Source organism: Prunus mume, linkage group LG6 (assembly GCF_029339155.1).
Source record: "Prunus mume cultivar Tortuosa linkage group LG6, ASM2933915v1, whole genome shotgun sequence".
Lineage (NCBI taxonomy): Eukaryota > Viridiplantae > Streptophyta > Magnoliopsida > Rosales > Rosaceae > Prunus > Prunus mume.
In genome coordinates, this window is record NC_142703.1 from 4020274 (window position 1) to 4038205 (window position 17932).

The 17932-nt window shown below is 37.9% G+C and overlaps 4 protein-coding genes across 6 annotated transcripts; all 4 read left to right on the forward strand.

Moving 5' to 3' along the window:
* Window positions 1-5994, forward strand: LOC103336496 (TMV resistance protein N-like). The gene is made up of 6 exons (XM_016795042.2): window positions 1-607; window positions 2004-3096; window positions 3198-3473; window positions 3565-4686; window positions 4847-5454; window positions 5553-5994. Exons 1-6 carry the CDS (start codon window positions 99-101, stop codon window positions 5647-5649), a joined length of 3705 nt encoding a protein of 1234 aa, XP_016650528.2. The 5' UTR covers window positions 1-98; the 3' UTR covers window positions 5650-5994.
* A 118-nt stretch (window positions 5995-6112) lies between these two features.
* On the forward strand, window positions 6113-12536 carry LOC103336498 (TMV resistance protein N-like). 2 transcript variants are annotated; one of them, XM_089053904.1, is made up of 6 exons: window positions 6113-7195; window positions 7413-8502; window positions 8623-8901; window positions 9847-11040; window positions 11133-11721; window positions 11872-12536. In XM_089053904.1, exons 1-5 carry the CDS (start codon window positions 6690-6692, stop codon window positions 11697-11699), a joined length of 3636 nt encoding a protein of 1211 aa, XP_088910030.1. In that variant the 5' UTR covers window positions 6113-6689; the 3' UTR covers window positions 11700-11721; window positions 11872-12536. The 2 variants fall into 2 exon arrangements, with proteins under 2 accessions (XP_088910030.1, XP_016650363.2); XM_016794877.2 differs by having other exon boundaries at window positions 6115-7195; window positions 11880-12536.
* Window positions 12537-12678: 142 nt separating this feature from the next.
* On the forward strand, window positions 12679-15608 carry LOC103336499 (Tetratricopeptide repeat (TPR)-like superfamily protein). Its single transcript, XM_008239546.3, has one exon. It carries the CDS (start codon window positions 12757-12759, stop codon window positions 15022-15024), a length of 2268 nt encoding a protein of 755 aa, XP_008237768.2. The 5' UTR covers window positions 12679-12756; the 3' UTR covers window positions 15025-15608.
* Window positions 15609-15958: 350 nt separating this feature from the next.
* On the forward strand, window positions 15959-17932 carry LOC103336475 (RNA-binding (RRM/RBD/RNP motifs) family protein). 2 transcript variants are annotated; one of them, XM_089053907.1, is made up of 4 exons: window positions 15959-16133; window positions 16716-16801; window positions 17114-17288; window positions 17417-17932. In XM_089053907.1, the coding sequence occupies exons 1-4, from the start codon at window positions 16100-16102 to the stop codon at window positions 17584-17586; spliced, it is 465 nt and encodes a 154-aa protein (XP_088910033.1). In that variant the 5' UTR covers window positions 15959-16099; the 3' UTR covers window positions 17587-17932. The 2 variants fall into 2 exon arrangements, with proteins under 2 accessions (XP_088910033.1, XP_008237743.2); XM_008239521.2 differs by having other exon boundaries at window positions 15960-16133; window positions 16590-16801.

A 17932-nucleotide genomic window follows, 5' to 3' on the forward strand; every position in this document is an offset into this window, starting at 1 on the left:
TCTCCTGCATCACATTCTTATCACATTTTTCTTACACACCTTAACTCTGTTATCTGCTTCGCCATAAACAGACTACGCACTAACCCTTCACTTCCTCAATGATCACCCAAATAGATATTCCTTCTTCCTCTTCTTCTTCTTCTCCTCCGACCCCTCGATGGACATACGATGTGTTCCTCAGTTTCAGAGGAGAAGACACCCGCACAAATTTCACAGACTTTCTGTATACTTCTCTGATACAGAAAGGAATATTCACATTTAGAGATGATGAAGAACTTGAGAGGGGAAAGCCCATAGCTCCAAAACTCTCGAAAGCAATCGAAGCATCAAGATATGTAATTGTCATTCTTTCACGAAACTATGTCAATTCTACATGGTGCTTGGATGAGCTTGTAAAGGCTGTTGAATGCATGAACCTGATGGGACAAACAATACTCCCAGTTTTCTATCATGTGGATCCATCCCAGGTACGAAAACAGAAAGCAGATTTTGGGGAAGCCTTCTCTAAGCATGAAGAAGCCTTTAAAGACAATGAACAGAATGTGCAAAGATGGAGAGATGCACTTAATCAAGTTTCCAATCTCTCTGGGTGGCATTTACACGATGGGTAAGACCTGAAGCTTTCTTCTTTTCTTGTTTTTTTATTCTTTTATATTTTTATTTTTTTTATTATAGACAATTATAATCCAGAAAGTAACTATGACTATAGAACTGGTAAGAGCAACTCCACCCATTTGCCCCTTACCAACTAGGGCAAATACTATTCATGTGAATAGTAGTTGCCCTTGCAAATAGTATTGTGTGTTTCACCGTTGCCATGGCAAAGGGCAATTACTATTCATTTTTTTTTATTTTTTTCACGAATTTATTTACCTAAATAATTAATTTGGATAATATTTCCGGATAAGATTTTTGGGTTCGCACGTGTCAATATTTATTATAAAATTCATATCTCAATCGAATAAAATTTTGGTATTTATAGAAAAAAAAAAAATCAATAATTTTTTGGTTTTTTTCAAAAAAAATCGATTTTTTTCATTTTTTATTGCACAAAAATTGGCTGCCGTTGGATTGGAGAAAAAAATCTGATCGGAGAGCCCAGAGCGCGACACGTGGACTTTAGCGGCACTGCTTGCGGCAGAGCGCATGGCGCGTGGGCACCGTGGCGATGATGTCGCGAATACCCTCGGGCTTGAACTCAGCCGAATCGGCACGAGGCGGCACCGATTCGTGGGACCCACTTCCAGCCGGGCTTGGGCATGTGTTAGAACACCTTTTTTTCCCCTAGCCTTGGGCTCATTTGACCTTGCCACTAGTACTACCACAAAAAACTAAGGGTTAATGGTTTTATTAGTCCGAACTTAGACCTGATTTGCATTTGAGTACCTCAATTTTCAAAATGGTTCCCGTGGTCCTTCAACTTCATTTCATTAAGACAAATGGTTTTATCGTCAATTTTGTTAACTTTTCTATTAAATGCAGGGGTAAAATAGTATTTTTACATTTTAAATTTATTAAAATATAAATAAAATATTTATTAAAAAAAACGTGAACTTCCACGTGGACAAAAAAAGTAATAAAAAATTCTTCTTTTTTTTCAAATATTAATTTAAAAAAACGTGATGCTCTTTTACAATTTTAAAGATATAATTTTTTATTCATTTTTATGGTTTTAATATAAAAATACCATTTTACCCCTGCATTTAACAGAAAAAGTTAATGTAACAGTGGGACTAGTTGTCTAAACGAAACTAAAGTTAAAGGACCACAAGGTACCATTTTGGAAATTGAGGTTCTCAAATCAAATCCGGTCCAAGTTGGGGGACTAATAAAACCATTAACCCAAAAAAACTAACAAAGAAAAAGGCACGGTTTTGGTTTTAAAGTATTTTGGGAACACTGGTTCCGCTGAGTTAACTCATACAATTCTGTGAAGCATTCCATTATCTTTGGAACCTCATTGCTGCTGCATGACTTACCATGAGATGGTTATTATTTTGCAGTTATGAATCAAAAGTTATTCAAGATATCGTAGGAAAGATTTTCACTGAATTAAATCAAACAATCTCAAGTGTATCCACAGATTTAGTTGGGATGGATTCTCGCGTGAAAGAAATGCTTTCTTGCTTAGACATGGGGCTGCATAAAGTTTGTGTCATAGGGATTTTGGGCATTGGGGGAATAGGTAAGACAACTGTTGCAAGAGCTGTTTACGAGAGGATATGTGCTCAATTCCAAGCTTGCAGCTTTCTTGCCAATGTTAGAGAGGTAACTGAAAAACAAGGCCTAGTCGATCTGCAAAAGCAACTTCTGTCAGATATCTTGCTGGAAAGTAATGTAAATGTACATAATATTTATCAGGGGATCAGTTTAATAAGGCAGAGACTACATACTAAAACGGTTCTTATCATTCTTGATGATGTGGATACTGTGGAACAACTGGAAGCATTATGTCATCATAGTTGGTTTGGTTCAGGGAGTAGAATTATCATAACATCAAGAGATGAACATTTGTTGAGCACATTTGGAGTGAATAAAATGTATAGGGTTAAGGAATTAAATGATTCTGAAGCTCTTAAACTCCTTAGTCGGAAAGCCTTTAAAAAAGAGCAAGTTGGAGAAGGTTATCTCAAGCTGTCTAAGAATATCGTTGAATACGCCAGTGGCCTTCCATTGGCTCTTACAGTTACGGGTTCATTCCTTTTCGGTAAAAGCATTAAAGAATGGTCAAGTGCATTGGATAGACTAAAAGAAAATCCCGATAAAGGAATTATTGATGTGCTTAAAGTAAGCTTTGACACATTACAAGTCACCGAAAAAAAAGTATTTCTGGACATTGCATGTTTCTTTAAAGGGGAGGACAAACATCGTGTAGCAAAAATACTAGAAAGTGGCTGCGGATACTGTCCAGACATTGATATAAAAGTTCTGATAGATAAATCTCTAGTAACTCTAGTTGGAAGAAAATTGTGCATGCATGATTTGATACAAGAATTGGGTTGGGAAATTGTACGTCGAGAATGTCGTGAAGATCCAGGAAAACGTAGCAGGTTGTGGCTTCCCAAGGATATCATCCCCGTACTTGTACAAAATAAGGTTAGAAATTAATATAAGTACAGTTGTTAAAACTAATTACTAATCTCAGTTTATGCTGCTGTATCATGCTTATACCTTATTTCTTGTTCTTTTTTATTAAGGGAACGGATACAATTGAAGGTATATTCCTCAACTCGTTGAAACAGGAGGATGTTGACTTGAATGCTAATTCCTTCTCAAAGATGTCCAACCTAAGATTGCTCAGAATTTGTAATGTGGCCTCTCCTAGATCCATTGAATATCTTTCTAGTGAGTTACAACTTTTGGAATGGCATGCATGTCCTTTAAATTCTTTGCCGTCAAACTTTCAATCAGATAAGCTTGTTGAACTCAAAATGCATTTGAGCCGTGTCAAACAACTGTGGAATGGAAATGAAGTAAGATTATATTCTTGTGCATGTTTATATTATTTAGGTATCAACCAAATGTTTTTTCTAATTCATATGATTATTTTTCAAATATTATCAGAGCTGGAGCATGCTAAAGTGCATCGATCTGAGTGATTCCCAATACTTGATCAAAACCCCAAACTTCACTAAGGCTCCAAATATTGAGATGTTGGTGCTTCAAGGATGTTCAAGATTGGTTGATGTTCACCCGTCCATGGGAGTTCTCAAACAGCTTATCTTGCTGAATATGAGAAACTGCAAATCTGTAAAGATTCTTCCGTCTTTCATTAGTATGGAATCTCTTGAGAGTTTAAATCTGTCCGCCTGTTCAAGACTCAAGAAGTTTCCTGAGATAGAAGGCAATATGGAAAGCCTGTTGGAGCTTCATCTAGATGGGACTGCCATAGAAGAATTACCTCCATCAATTGAACATTTGACCAGTCTTAAATTGTTGAATCTAGGATACTGCAAAAACTTTTGTCATCTTCCGAGTACCATTCAACATTTGACATCTCTGAAAACTCTCATTCTAACTGGTTGCTCAGAACTTAATGACATACATGAGAATCTGAATTGTGTGGAATGTCTGGAGGAGCTTGATATAAGTGGAACTGCTATAAGAGAATCGTCGTTCATTGTAGGTTTGAAGAATCTAAAGTCTCTATCTTTTCGAGGTTGTAAAAATCGGCCTTCAAGATCATGGCATTCAGTCTTTAATTATTGGTGGCGGGGTAGAAATGGTCATGTTCCTGGTAGTTTATTGTTGCCTACTTCACTTTCAGGTTTAAGTTCTTTGACAAACCTAAACTTAAGTGATTGTAATCTGATGGATGGAGAAATTCCCAATGATCTTGGTTCCTTGTTCTCCTTAAAAACATTAGATTTAAGGCAGAATAATTTTGTTGGCTTACCTGAAACCATCTCCCAACTCTCCAAGCTTGAATTTATCAATGTGAGCAAGTGTAGCAGGCTTCAATTGCTGCCTAAGAAGCTTCCATTAAGTCTTCAACGTGTGAATATGGAAGATTGTGCTTCACTGATAGACTTCCCAAATCAAATCAAAATATTTGCTTCACCTCTCTTGGGAAAGACTACTAGCGATTCCCGCATTTCATCCAAGCTTCAAGATTTCAATTATGAGAAACAAGAATGGAGACCAGTTGACGATTTGCAAATTCAACTGCTTCAAAGACAGCTTGAAGTCTCTCTCTCTCTCTCTCTCTCTCTCTCTCTCTCTCTCTCTCTCTCTCTCTCACACACACACACATACACACACATGGAAACACATATAACTTATAAGCAAACACAGGGCATCCTGTTTTTCATGACTACTTATAATCCTTTTCTGTTTTGTGTTACAGGTATTGAACTATAGATTTACTCCCTTACAAGCAGTTAGTTATCAAACTGAAATTCCAGAGTGGTTCAGCCATATGGTTACAGAGTGTTCTATTGCAATCCAGCCATCTCCAGATTTGAGTGATTATATAAAGTTGATGGGGGTTGCCCTATGTGCTGTTTTCTCAGTCAAGGGACATCCTGCTGTCTCTTGCATTGGATCGGATTTAGGAACTTCTTACTTCTATCAATGCAAATTGCCAATTCATAAATTTTCTGAATCTAAACCATTTATCCTTCATGGCAAGCTACATCGCAAATTTGGAACTGATGATTTTCTTTGGGTTTTCTATTTACCTCGTCGGTTCTTTCCAAATTTGTTAAGTGATTCTAGTGTAATGGGTGCTCTATTTGAAACCAACAACCCGTGCATGGAAGTCAAGAAATGCGGGGTTCGTCTAGTGTATGAGCAAGATGTTGCAGGGTTTATCCAAACATTACTGCAGTGTGTTACTACTGGACCCCAGCCACATCAAATTGTCCCTTATGATGACTACAAGATAATTGAAGAATGTGATGGAGATGGCTTTAAAACTGGATGGTTTAGTATAGTGGATAACGTTTGGAGATGGTAAAATTTATTTGTCTGAGAAGTATGTATGTTGCATCGTAATAAATTTTCTCCATAGTTGATTTGACCTTGCATATTACATTTGAATATGATTGCAGGGAGAAATTAATTCCAGCTTATGAAGGTGGTGTTCGATTACCATTTTGGTGTAACGTCTGGATAAGGTGTAGGACTGGACTTGCCTTTCTGGCGTGAAGTTTCGAAGCAGGAACATCAGAGGAAACAGAGGATCCGGCCAGTCAGACGAGGTTGGGTGGCCGGTAGTGTTACTCCAAGAAAAAATGTGAAACGTACTTGTGTATTAAGCCCTTGCTTATTCTGTTTTCATTACAAGATCAATATAATTTTGCTTTGCTTTTTGCATCTCTCAATATATTGACACCAAAGAAGAAAAAAAACCTTCAAGTAGAATATGCGAATTGTCTCTCAATATCTCACAATAATTAATACATGGATTCCAAAGGAGAAATTCCCTTTTCTTTTAAAAGCAAAGACTGTTACATTGCATTTGCTTTAGTTTTAAATACTCTGGTTTTTAATGAATTGTGAAGGTCATGGTGGTCTCAAGTAGCCGTTGGCTTTTAAGCTTTGTTTGGAATTGTATCCTGTGTCTGAATGTTGGTTGTCAAGCTTCTGGGCTCCATCTTCATCCCCGCCATGTGTTGGTTTTGGTATTCGTCCAGTCTCGTTTGTTATTTGCTGCACTTGCATCCCATTAATTGGTGTGTGGTGGGTGAGTGGCCTCATGATCCAAGTCATGATCCAAGTGAAGCAACAACAAACAAGAGTGCCTTGTAGCCTTAGACAATGTTCAAATATGATTTCATATTTTGGTTTTGGGTGGAAGAACTATCTGCCTCAAACAGTTGAGGTAATACTTTGATCTTTGTCATCAGATTAAATACATGCTCAGAAATAATTTCATTAAAAAAATTTCCCTCCATCACCCGATAATTCTGTATGCCAAGTTTGGCGAGTTATTAGACTAAGCCAAGTTGCAAACCAACCTTGAACAACAAACAAAAAGACTATGCCCCCCAACTGTTTGTTGAAAGGATAATTTCAGACAAAACAAAAAAAAAACCTTGTCCAAGCTGAAATGAGTCTCGTTGACGACGAAAGTGATTGGCCTCTTCTATGCATTTGTTTGGTTTCGGGGCTTAAAAGGAAGGAGAAGTTAATAATGCAAAGTGTTGCTAAAAACAGAGCAGCAACCGTCAAACACTCCTTCAATAATGATACCCCAAGCAGATATTTCCTCTTTGTCTTCTTCTTCTTCTCCGACGCCTCTATGGACGTACGACGTCTTCCTCAGTTTCAGAGGCAAAGACACCCGCACAGGTTTCACAGACCATCTCTATGCTGCTCTGATTCGGAAAGGAATTATCACATTTAGGGATGATGAAAAGCTCAAGAAAGGAAAATCCATCTCCGAGCTCTTCAATGCAATTGAACAATCAAGGTATGTGGTCGCCATTCTTTCGAGTAATTATGGCGATTCGACATGGTGTTTGGAAGAGCTTGCAAAGGCTGTTGAATGCAAGGAACTGATGGGACAGACACTAATCCCAATTTTCTTTCACGTCGATCCATCTGAGGTGGGAAATCAAACAGGGAGTTTCGAGATAGCCTTTTCTAAGCATGAACAAACCTTTAAAGGTAATTTAGAAAAGGTGGAAAGGTGGAGAGCTGCACTTTCTCAAGCAGCCGGTCTCTCTAGATACCATTATTTGCATAATGGGTACGCAAAACTTACTATTCTTCAAGTTTTTTTAATTCTTCTTTTTTTAAAAAGCAGATATTCTATATGGTAGGCTACTAGATTTTAATAATTAGAAGAAGTAATGAACTACAGTTTTAGAAATTATGTTCAATTATTTTTGGTTCTTGCATTTCTGGTGCTGACTGACTTACCCATGAGATGGTTATTTATTATTATTAGTTGCAACCTTTTGCAGATATGAATCAGAACTCATTCAAACTGTTGTCCTCAATATTTCCACTGAATTATATCAAACAATGCCAAGTGCATTTACAGATTTAGTTGGGATGGATTCTCGCGTAAAAGAAATGCTTTCGTACTTAGAGATAGGGTTGAATAAAGTACGCATGATAGGCATTTGGGGGATGGGGGGAATGGGTAAGACAACTATTGCTCATGTAGTTTCTGAAAGGATATGTGCTCAGTTTGAAGCATGCAGCTTTCTTTCGGATGTTAGAGAGGTAACCGAAAAACAAGGTGTAGTTCATTTACAGAAGAAACTTCTTTCAGATATCTTGTTGGAAAGTAGTGTAAGCATACACAACACTTATACAGGAATCAGTATAATTAGGCGAAGATTATGTACTAAAAAGGTTCTTATCATTCTTGATGATGTGGATCGGTTAGAACAATTGAGGGCATTGTCTGGCCATAATTGGTTCGGGCCAGGGAGTAGAATCATCATAACCTCAAGGGATAAACGTGTGCTAATAGAACATGGAGTGGACAAAATATATCAGGTTAAGCCATTGACTAACAATGAAGCTCTTCAGCTCTTTAATTGGAAATCCTTCAGGAGTGACCAGGTTGGAGAAGAATTTCTCGAGCTATCTAAGAGTTTTGTAAAATATGCTAATGGCCTCCCATTGGCCATTGAAAATCTAGGTACATCCCTCTTTCAGAGAAGCCTAGAAGAATGGCCAGGTGCATTATTTAGACTAAAAGAAAGGCCTGACAAAATAACTTTTGATGTTCTTAAAGTAAGTTTTGACGGATTACAGGAAATAGAAAAAAAAATATTTTTGGACATTGCATTTTTCTTTAAAGGAGAGGACAAATATCGCGTAACAAGAATACTAGAGAGTTGTTATGGCCACTGTCCAGCCATTCATATTAAAGTTCTCATGGAAAAATGTCTTCTAACTCCATTCGGAAGAAAATTGTGGATGCATGATTTGATACAAAAGTTGGGTTGGGAAATTGTTCGTCAAGAACATCCTGAGGCAGGCAAACGTAGCAGGTTGTGCCTTCCCAATGATATCATCCCTGTGCTTGTAAATAATACGGTAAGAAATCCATAGAACTACAGATCTAGAGATTGTTAAACTTAAAACTAAGTAATTCATCGTCTTTCTATTTCTCGTATTGGGTGCTACAACTAATTCTTTCTTCTTCCTCTTTATTAGGGAATGACTGCGGTCCAAGGTGTATTCCTGAATTTTCAAAAAAATGAGGAGATTAACTTGAGTGTTAATGATCCTTTTTCAGAGATGAAAAATCTAAGATTGCTCAAAATTTGGAACGGGGACTTTTTTGGAAAAGCCAAATATCTTTCTAACCAGTTAGCACTTTTGGAATGGCATGAATGTGCTTTAAATTATTTGCCATCAGAATTTGAATCAGATAAGCTTGTCGAACTCAAGATGCATTCAAGTCGCATTAAACAACTATGGACAGGGGATAAGGTAAGATCACTGTTAGTCTTCTGCATGCACATTGTTGAATATATTTGAAGTTGGGGATATTTTTAGATTCTAGTCCCTGATCTATAAGATGTATTTAGAAAACCATGTAGCCTTTATCATAATCATATAAGGTTTGTAAAGACTTTTCAGTCTGTCTAGTGCTGAAACATCCATGCTAGTATGTTAAAAAATAAAAATAAAAATAAAAATAAAAAGTTATCCTCTTGCCAAAATTACTATTACTGCTGTGTCATAATTACTCTCTCTCTCTCTCTCTCTCTCTCACACAATTCTTTTTTCAAATTGTGAAAATATCATAGCTTTCATCCTACACATAAAATTCTATTGAAAGACAAAAGCGAACAGAAGTATATGTGAGACATATCATTATGGTAATGCAGTATAATTCACTTCTTCACATCATGAGAATGTATCTATATTATCTTGATGTGGTACAAGGCAGCTTTTCACAACATATAGTATCATATAGTATCATGGATACATGCTGCAACATAACTCACTTTTTATCTGTGCACATTGTCTTCACTGAGTTTCTGTATACAATATTCATCTTAGGTCTTGTTTGATAGATCTCGCAACTACAAGTTTATGAACAAACATGTAAAATGAATTTGTGGTACTTAGAATTTTAGAGAGAGAAAGAAACTTTATAAAAGGGGTATTAGTTAACAATTACAAGGGCTATTGCTAGTAACTTTCCAAAAAGGTACAGTAATCTCATAAAAACAGACACAAAAATGAAGGAATCTAACTCAAATGGGGGAAAATCAAACATTTATATTTTAAACCAAAAAACACTTTTGATGAGGAGCCTTAAAAGAATTTATTACTAATTTTTCTACCAATTATTATTATTATTATTATTTTTCGACGAACCAATTATTTTTCTTTCAAACTATGTGACTATGTTTCAAATGATACCAGCATTGGAGCAGGCTAACATTCATTGATATGAGTGACTCCGAGTACTTGACCAAGACCCCCGACTTCACTGCGGTTCCAAATCTTGAGATTTTGGTGCTTCAAGGTTGTACAAGACTGGTTGAGGTTCACCCATCCATTGGAGATCTCAAAAAACTTATTTTGTTGAATATGAGAAACTGCAAATGTGTTGAGAGCATTCCACCTTTCAAAAGTTTGAAATCTCTTAAAACCTTTGCTCTGTCCTCCTGTTCAAGACTCAAGAAGTTTCCCGAAATTGAAGGAAATATGAAATTCTTGTTGGAGGTCTATTTAGATGAGACTGCTATTGAGGAATTGCCTACATCGATTCAACATTTCACCAGTCTTACATCGTTGAACTTAAGAGACTGCAAAAACCTTTTGTCTCTTCCGAGTACCATTCAATATTTGACATCTCTGAAAAGCCTCATTCTAGCTGGTTGTTCAAAGTTTGATGAGATACCTGAGAATCTGAGTTGTGTGGAATGTCTAGAGGAGCTTGATATAAGTGGAACTGCTATAAGAGAATCATCATTCGTTGTAGGTATGATGAATCTAAAATATTTATCCTTCCGAGGATGTAAAGATATACCTTCAGAATCATGGCACTCGCTCTTTAATTGTTTGTGGTGCAGAAAGAGCCATGTCCCCACGAGTTTGTTGTTGCCTACTTCCTTCTCAAGTTTAACTTGTTTGACAGAGCTAGACATAAGTTATTGCAATCTGATGGATGGAGCAATTCCCAATGATTTTGGCAGCTTATTGTCCTTAAGAAAATTAAATTTAGGTGGTAATAATTTTGTTCGGTTACCAGAAAGCATCTCTCAACTCTCCAAGCTTGAATCTCTCAACTTGAGTAATTGTAGAAGGCTTCAATCGCTTCCTAAGCTGCCGTTAAGTGTTCAACATGTGAATGCAGAACATTGTATTTCACTAATGGATTGCCAAAATCAATTCAAACTATGTACTTCAGCTGTCTCAGAAATGACGACTGTCAATTCCCTCAACTCATCCGAGAATCAAGAATATTTTACTTCAGTTCCAAGATGTGTCTCAAGAACGTATACTTCTGCAGGCTTTGGAATCACTACTTTCAGTATATCATCTGAGCATCAACAATGGAAACCAAGTGTTGATTCATCGATGCCAACTCAACTGTTTCAAAAAGACCTTGAAGTCTCTCTCTCTCTCTCTCTCTCCACAGCACACACATGTAGCATTTCAGACACACTTAAATACTTATAGTCCTTTTCTGTTTTACGTTGCAGTTATTGGATTGTAGGTCATATTCCATGAGCTCTGTTTGTGCTCTAAATGAAATTCCAGAGTGGTTCAGCAATGTAGTTACTGGCGATTCCATAGAAATCTCAATACCTCCAGATTTGAAAGATAATAAGAAGTGGATGGGGGTTGCTGCTGTTTTCTTAGTCAAAGGACACCCTGCTGTTTCCGACAGTGAATCAGATTCAGAAACTTCTGATTACTTATATAGATTCACATTGCGAACTCATGAGTTTCAACTGGAACCATATCTCCTTGACTGGAAAGAAAGTTGCACCTTTGTCAGATTTAATTCTGATTGTTTTCTTTGTTTTTTCTATATATCTCATCTGCGCTTTCCGAGGATGTTAAATGAATCAAGATCAATGTGGGCTTTATCGGAAACCAGCAGCCTGTGCATGGTGATCCAGAAATGTGGGATTCGTCTTGTTTATGAGCAAGATGTTGCAGGGTTTATCCAAACATCTATGCAGTGTTTTGATGGAGGCCAACATCAAATTGTTCTACAGGAAGTTGATAAAGCTACATTTGAGAGTCTGGATGGTTTAATGTAGTACACAAGTACATTTTGAGACGGTAGAATTTAAATTTTCCTTGAACTATGTTCTTTGTGTTTCATTTAAATTTCGTCATCATTGATGTGCCGTCATCTGCTTGAAAAGTAGACATTAACTCCTTTTTTTTCTCCTTGTGTGTGTCTATATATATATATATATATCCTTGTAGCCTTGCAGCCTTGCAGGGAGGAACTACTTCTGAAGAAGGCTCTAATTCTGCTGAGAAGGAACATTAAGTCGGTTATTCTGAGATGCCTTCAGCTCTCTCTCTCTCTCTCTCTCTCTCTCAAATTGGGTCGTTCATGGTAATCAGATCATTTCGTGTCAAGTACCACCAGATCTCAAGAATTCATGGGCCGACGGGCGGGCAGGACAGAATGGGTGGGAACTACTAACCATGCGGAGAAAGTCATGTGGTTGCATGCATGAATTGAATTCTATTTGCTTCATCTAAATAGCACGTGCTTGAATTCCTGATTCCTGGAAGCATAAGTAATGAAGTCAGGGCAACTGTTCTGCAGCGTCCAATATAGCCTTGGCTTAGGATTGCATGAATGTGCCCTTGGTCCCCTCCCCTGCCAGTTATATGCAAATTGCCACCTAATAATCATTGTGATTCTCAAGCTGCAGAAGATGAAGATGATAATCATGTTACGTCCATGTTAAACGCATTTGACAGAAAGGCAAGGAAGAAGGGTTGCCTTCAAAATTCCTTTTCTTTAGTAAATTTTTGTGAAACTTTGAAAATAATGTTGTATATAAAGGGATAAGATATTTTCTTCGGGTATATTCATTATTTTGATGGTGATAATAAATTAGTGATTGTTGGTTCCAGCTTTCCATCCCATATGCTCAGCATTGTTTCTGAACATGTAAACTCTGAAAATAAATAACAACCCTTTAGAAGAGCAGTGGATTTCCAGACAAAACTGAAACTTGGAACTGTTGCAGCGGCAAGAGCGAGAGCAAGAGCACTTCTTCTTTGATCCAATTGGTAATTTTTGAACCTGAAAATCAATCTCTACTCTTTCAGCTCAAGGAAAAGGAAGCCTTGATGTTACGCCCATGTGCTTGTGCGCGTCGCATCTCTCACAGAGCCTTTAGCACAATCAACCTTCCCACGCCTTCAGGCCTCAATTTGCAAACGAATAATCTTCTCGGCGAAGTGCGGGATCTCTCCACGCGCGGTCAAGTTAAGGAAGCCCTCTCACTCTTCTACACCCTTCTACCACCACCTCACTGCAATCAAACCTACGCCACTCTCTTTCATGCTTGTGCTCGCCACCATTGCTTCCATGAAGGCCTGTTTTTGCACCATTACATGGTTGCCCAGAAACCCATCAACTCACCTGACCTCTTTGTCACGAACCACCTTATAAATATGTATGCAAAATTTGGTTACCTAGAATACGCCAACCAACTGTTTGATGAAATGCCAAGAAGAAACGTTGTCTCTTGGACTGCTCTCATTTCAGGGTATGCACAACGCGGGGAAACTGAAAATTGTTTTCATTTATTTGCTGGCATGTTGGTGCACTACCAACCCAATGAGTTTGCATTCGCCAGCGTTCTCAGTTCATGTGCGGAGAGTGACGTTGGATATGGCCGGCAGGTACATGCGCTTGCTTTGAAAATGTCTTTGGATGCTTGTGTTTACGTTGCAAATGCTCTTATTACCATGTATAGCAAGATTTGTAATCATGGAGGTGTTTATGATGTTAGTAAAGACGAGGCGTGGAATGTATTTAAGAGCATGGAGTTCCGGAATCTTATATCTTGGAATTCCATGATTGCAGGGTTTCAGTATCGTGGACTTGGAGCTCAAGCTATTCATCTGTTTATACAAATGTACCTTGACGGGAATGGGTTTGATCGTGCCACGCTTCTTAGCGTCCTTTCTTCCATTTGCAGAAGCAATGACCTTGATGATAATGGTGTTACTAAGTTTTGTTTTCAATTGCACTGTCTCACCATCAAAACTGGGTTTACATTAAAAATTGAAGTGGCAACTGCATTAGTTAAAGCTTATTCAGATCTTGGAGGAGATATTGCCGACTGTTACAGACTCTTCTCAGAGACAAGTTGTCATCGGGATATTGTTGCGTGGACTGGCATCATAACCACCTTTTCAGAGCAAGACCCTGAAGAAGCACTCTTCCTCTTTCGCCAGTTACGCCAGGAGAACTTACTTCCCGACAGGTACACTTTCTCAATTGTTTTAAAAGCTTATGCAAGCCTTGCAACCGAGCGCCATGCCTTGGCAGTTCATTCACAAGTGATCAAAGCTGGGTTTGAGGGTGACACAGTCCTTGCAAATGCCTTGATCCATGCCTATGCTAGGTGTGGCTCCATTGCCTTATCTAAGCAAGTGTTTGATGGAATTGAATTTTATGATGTCGTTTCTTGGAACACAATGCTTAAGGCTTATGCCTTGTATGGACAAGCTACAGAGGCATTGCAGCTCTTTTCACGAATGGACGTCAAACCTGATTCCGCCACCTTTGTTTCCCTGCTCTGTGCTTGTAGCCATGCTGGACTGGTAGAAGAAGGAACCCAAATCTTTGACTCCATGCTTGAGAGGTATGGTATTGTACCTCAACTTGATCATTACGCCTGCATGGTTGATATTCTTGGTCGAGCTGGAATGATTGTTGAGGCTGAGGAGCTTGTAAGTAGAATGCCAATGGAGCCTGATTCTGTAGTCTGGAGCGCACTCCTTGGATCATGTAGGAAGCATGGGAAAACACAATTGGCCAAGTTAGCAGCAAATAGATTGAAGGAGCTAGCACCAGAGGATTCATTAGGTTATGTACAAATGTCAAACATGTATTGCTCTGATGGTAACTTTGGTGAAGCAGGCCTGGTTAGGAAGGAAATGAAAGGGTCTAGAGTGAAAAAGGAACCTGGATTAAGCTGGATTGAGATCGGAAATCGGGTCCATGAGTTTTCATCTGGAGGCCGACATCATCCAGAAAGGAAGGTTATATGCAGCAAGCTAGAAGAACTGATTGTGTGGTTAAAGGAAATGGGTTATGTTCCAGACACAAGCTTGTCTGTGCATGATGTGGAAGAGGAACACAAAGAGGAGCAATTGTACCATCATAGTGAGAAGCTGGCTTTAGTATTTGCTATCATGAATGAAGGCAGTTCAAACTGTAGTCGGACTGCTATTAAAATAATGAAGAACATCAGAATCTGTGTGGACTGCCATAACTTCATGAAGTTAGCATCAAATTTACTTCACAAGGAGATTTTTGTGAGAGACTCAAACCGGTTCCACCACTTTCATGATGGCATATGTTCTTGCAATGACTATTGGTAACAAACTAGCAACACGAAACCAAATTAAGCTGGTTGTGCCGGTTTTATCACTATGCTTCATCGGTCCCTGAATGGTTCATGCAGATGCTGTTGATACAATCTTTAATTTAAAGATAGGCAGTGCTTTTCGGACAACTCAGTTCACTATGCAAGAATTACCTGCATGAGCATGACTGGAATTTATCAGAGCTCGACTGCAAAAGAGATGAACTGCCTACTTATAGGACTGCAATGCAACTGATCATCATCAAACTTATAGTCGATTCAGCATTGGGTGCTACAACACATTTGTGTTGAGAACATATGAACAGAGTGTAAAGTTTTCGAAACCGAGGACTTGTCGATTTGCTAATGTAAGATGCAAAAAGGCTGTGTTGTACAGTAACAGTATGATTTTTGGCAATTACCAGCAAACCCATTTTGCGCTTAAAAAAAATGGCGCAAACCCATTTTATGGTTTAATACCACTGAAAATGTATCAAAGATTTTAATTATTATTTTCTTTTTTGGACACCCAGAACTCTGCTTTTTATTGCACATTGTTGAGAGTATGGAAAACCTAGGAAATTTCATCTTCTTGTCAAATCCAAATCTTTTCTTTCAAAAACCCACATAGAAATGGAGACTCAAATTCCATTCCAGGATGAGATTGAATGAAAAAAAGAAGTAAAATTTGGTACTATATTTCCCATGTCTAGTCGGTAGAGGGTTTATCCTTCCCTTGCTTAGTTTTCTATTCTTGGGCCTTGGGCCTTGGGGCCTCCTATGTATCCAAAGAAAAAAAAAATTAACAGAATACGAAAATTGCTAAATTTAATTTTTTCCTCCTTTCCTTTCCCGGGGAGGAGAGGGAAAGAAGACGTGTCGTTGTATTATTCATTACAGCCTTTAAAAAGGAATACTAGTAAACAGTATAAATAAATCAAACGACGCCCCTCCTTCGTTGTAAGATTTCAAGATCAACATTTCTTCTCTCTTCAAACAAAGCACCAGGGTCGTTTTTGTCTGTCTCTGACTACGTCGTTTCGAGCTAGGGTTCCGCCTCCGATCTAACTGCTAAGGAAGTTCAACCCACCATGTCCACGCACTCAAAATCCAGTGTTTACATAGGTCAGTACACTGCTCCTATAATTATTTTTTTAAAATTCTCTAGTAGCAGTTCCCCTTAAAGTCAGTAACTCGAAAACATCATTTAAAAAAATTAATTCTTTTCCATGCTTGTTTGATGGAAGCTGGTTTTTTTTTTCTTTTCCTCTTAGGAATTGGTTTTCATATATTATTTTCATTTTGTTTATATATAAAAAAGTGTGTGTGGATAAGTTTGTGCTTCTGGGTGCCAATGAAAATTTCAAGATTCAAAATTTAGTTTGAAAAGTGTTTCTGCTGAATGACTCTTGTATTGTAGGGAATTATTTTGTTATATCTATGATGAAGAATTAATCTTCAGAATAAATGGTAATGATTAATAAAACTAATCTAATAAATGGTAACATGTACTGCCCCCTTGCTTCTATCTTCATTTATTTTTTTCCTATTAATTATGACATTTATTTTTAACAATAACAGGTAATTTGGACGAGCGAGTGAGTGAGAGAGTTTTGTATGATATTCTAATTCAGGCGGGGAGGTTAGTAGACCTACACATTCCTCGGGACAAGGAAACCGACAGACCTAAAGGTTATGCTTTTGCAGAGTATGAATCTGAGGACATTGCTGAGTATGCTGTTAGGCTCTTCTCTGGTCTTGTGACTCTCTACAATCGGACACTGAAGTTTGCGGTAATTTTTTTGCATTCCACTTGTTTGCCTCTCCACAAATGGTCTTCTATTTCTTTGGCCTGGGTTTGGGCCCTTTAACATTTATAGATACTGTGAGACTCTCCATTAATATTCTGGAATAGTGAGAATTCTGTCATTTCACCTGATGATTTATATTCTTGCTGTTATAACCCAATGACAGTGATGTTAGCTCATGTTATGTGGGTTGCCTTTCTGTGATTGGTGACAGACCAGCATTTGGAACATTTTCACTGTAGGCTATTACTGTTCTAAGTGAGACCCTTGACATTGATTCATTTTTTTGGCTCACAGATTTCTGGGCGAGACAAGCCTTCACTTAATACTCCTTCAACGGTCGCATCCGCATCTAGTTTTTCTCACAAACTGAGGTCTGCTCCATCACCAATTAACAATTTGGAAATCTCTCCGAATTCCATTGGTTTATCAACACCCAGAATTTCAGACTTTCCACTAAACTATCCCCCAGGTGATATGTTTGTTCTTTCCTTCTGTTTCATTTGCTTGATTTCATTGTTTTAATTTAAAAAAACTCAACATGCCATCATTTGGCTTCTTTTTTTTCATACTTGCTGAAACATTCTTTTTTTTATTCAGTGCCCACTCCCCCTGGTGTAAATAAACAATCTAATGGGTATGGATTACCTAACAATGGCAACAATTACGAATATAGTCGAAGAGTTATTGGGGCAACTTTGGATACCATTAGTCGCTCTAGGTCACGCCGCCATGATATGAGCAACCCAATCTCCTATCCCTCTTACTAGAATTTAATATGAAGGTGATTAGGTGTCAGACCTTTTCCATGGCTAATCTTTCTGGTAAATTAGCAACTAAAGTGTATTACTGGTGTGAGTATTTAGTGGGTAGTGGAAGATTCTCCATTTGAGTAAGCTAGTTTGTATTGCTAGTATGTCCATTCATAGGTGTACCCAGGTATGTATATTTGTTGTGCTTCCTGTGTTTAGATTTGACTAGTTGTAGTTTTGCTCATGTAGTTAATGTAGTTTGATTAATTAACAGTAAGATGCTTCTCTCAAGAGGCTGAACTTTGGAATTCAAAGAAACAAGTTTATCATATGATTGTTTATTTATGTACTCCATTTGGAATCA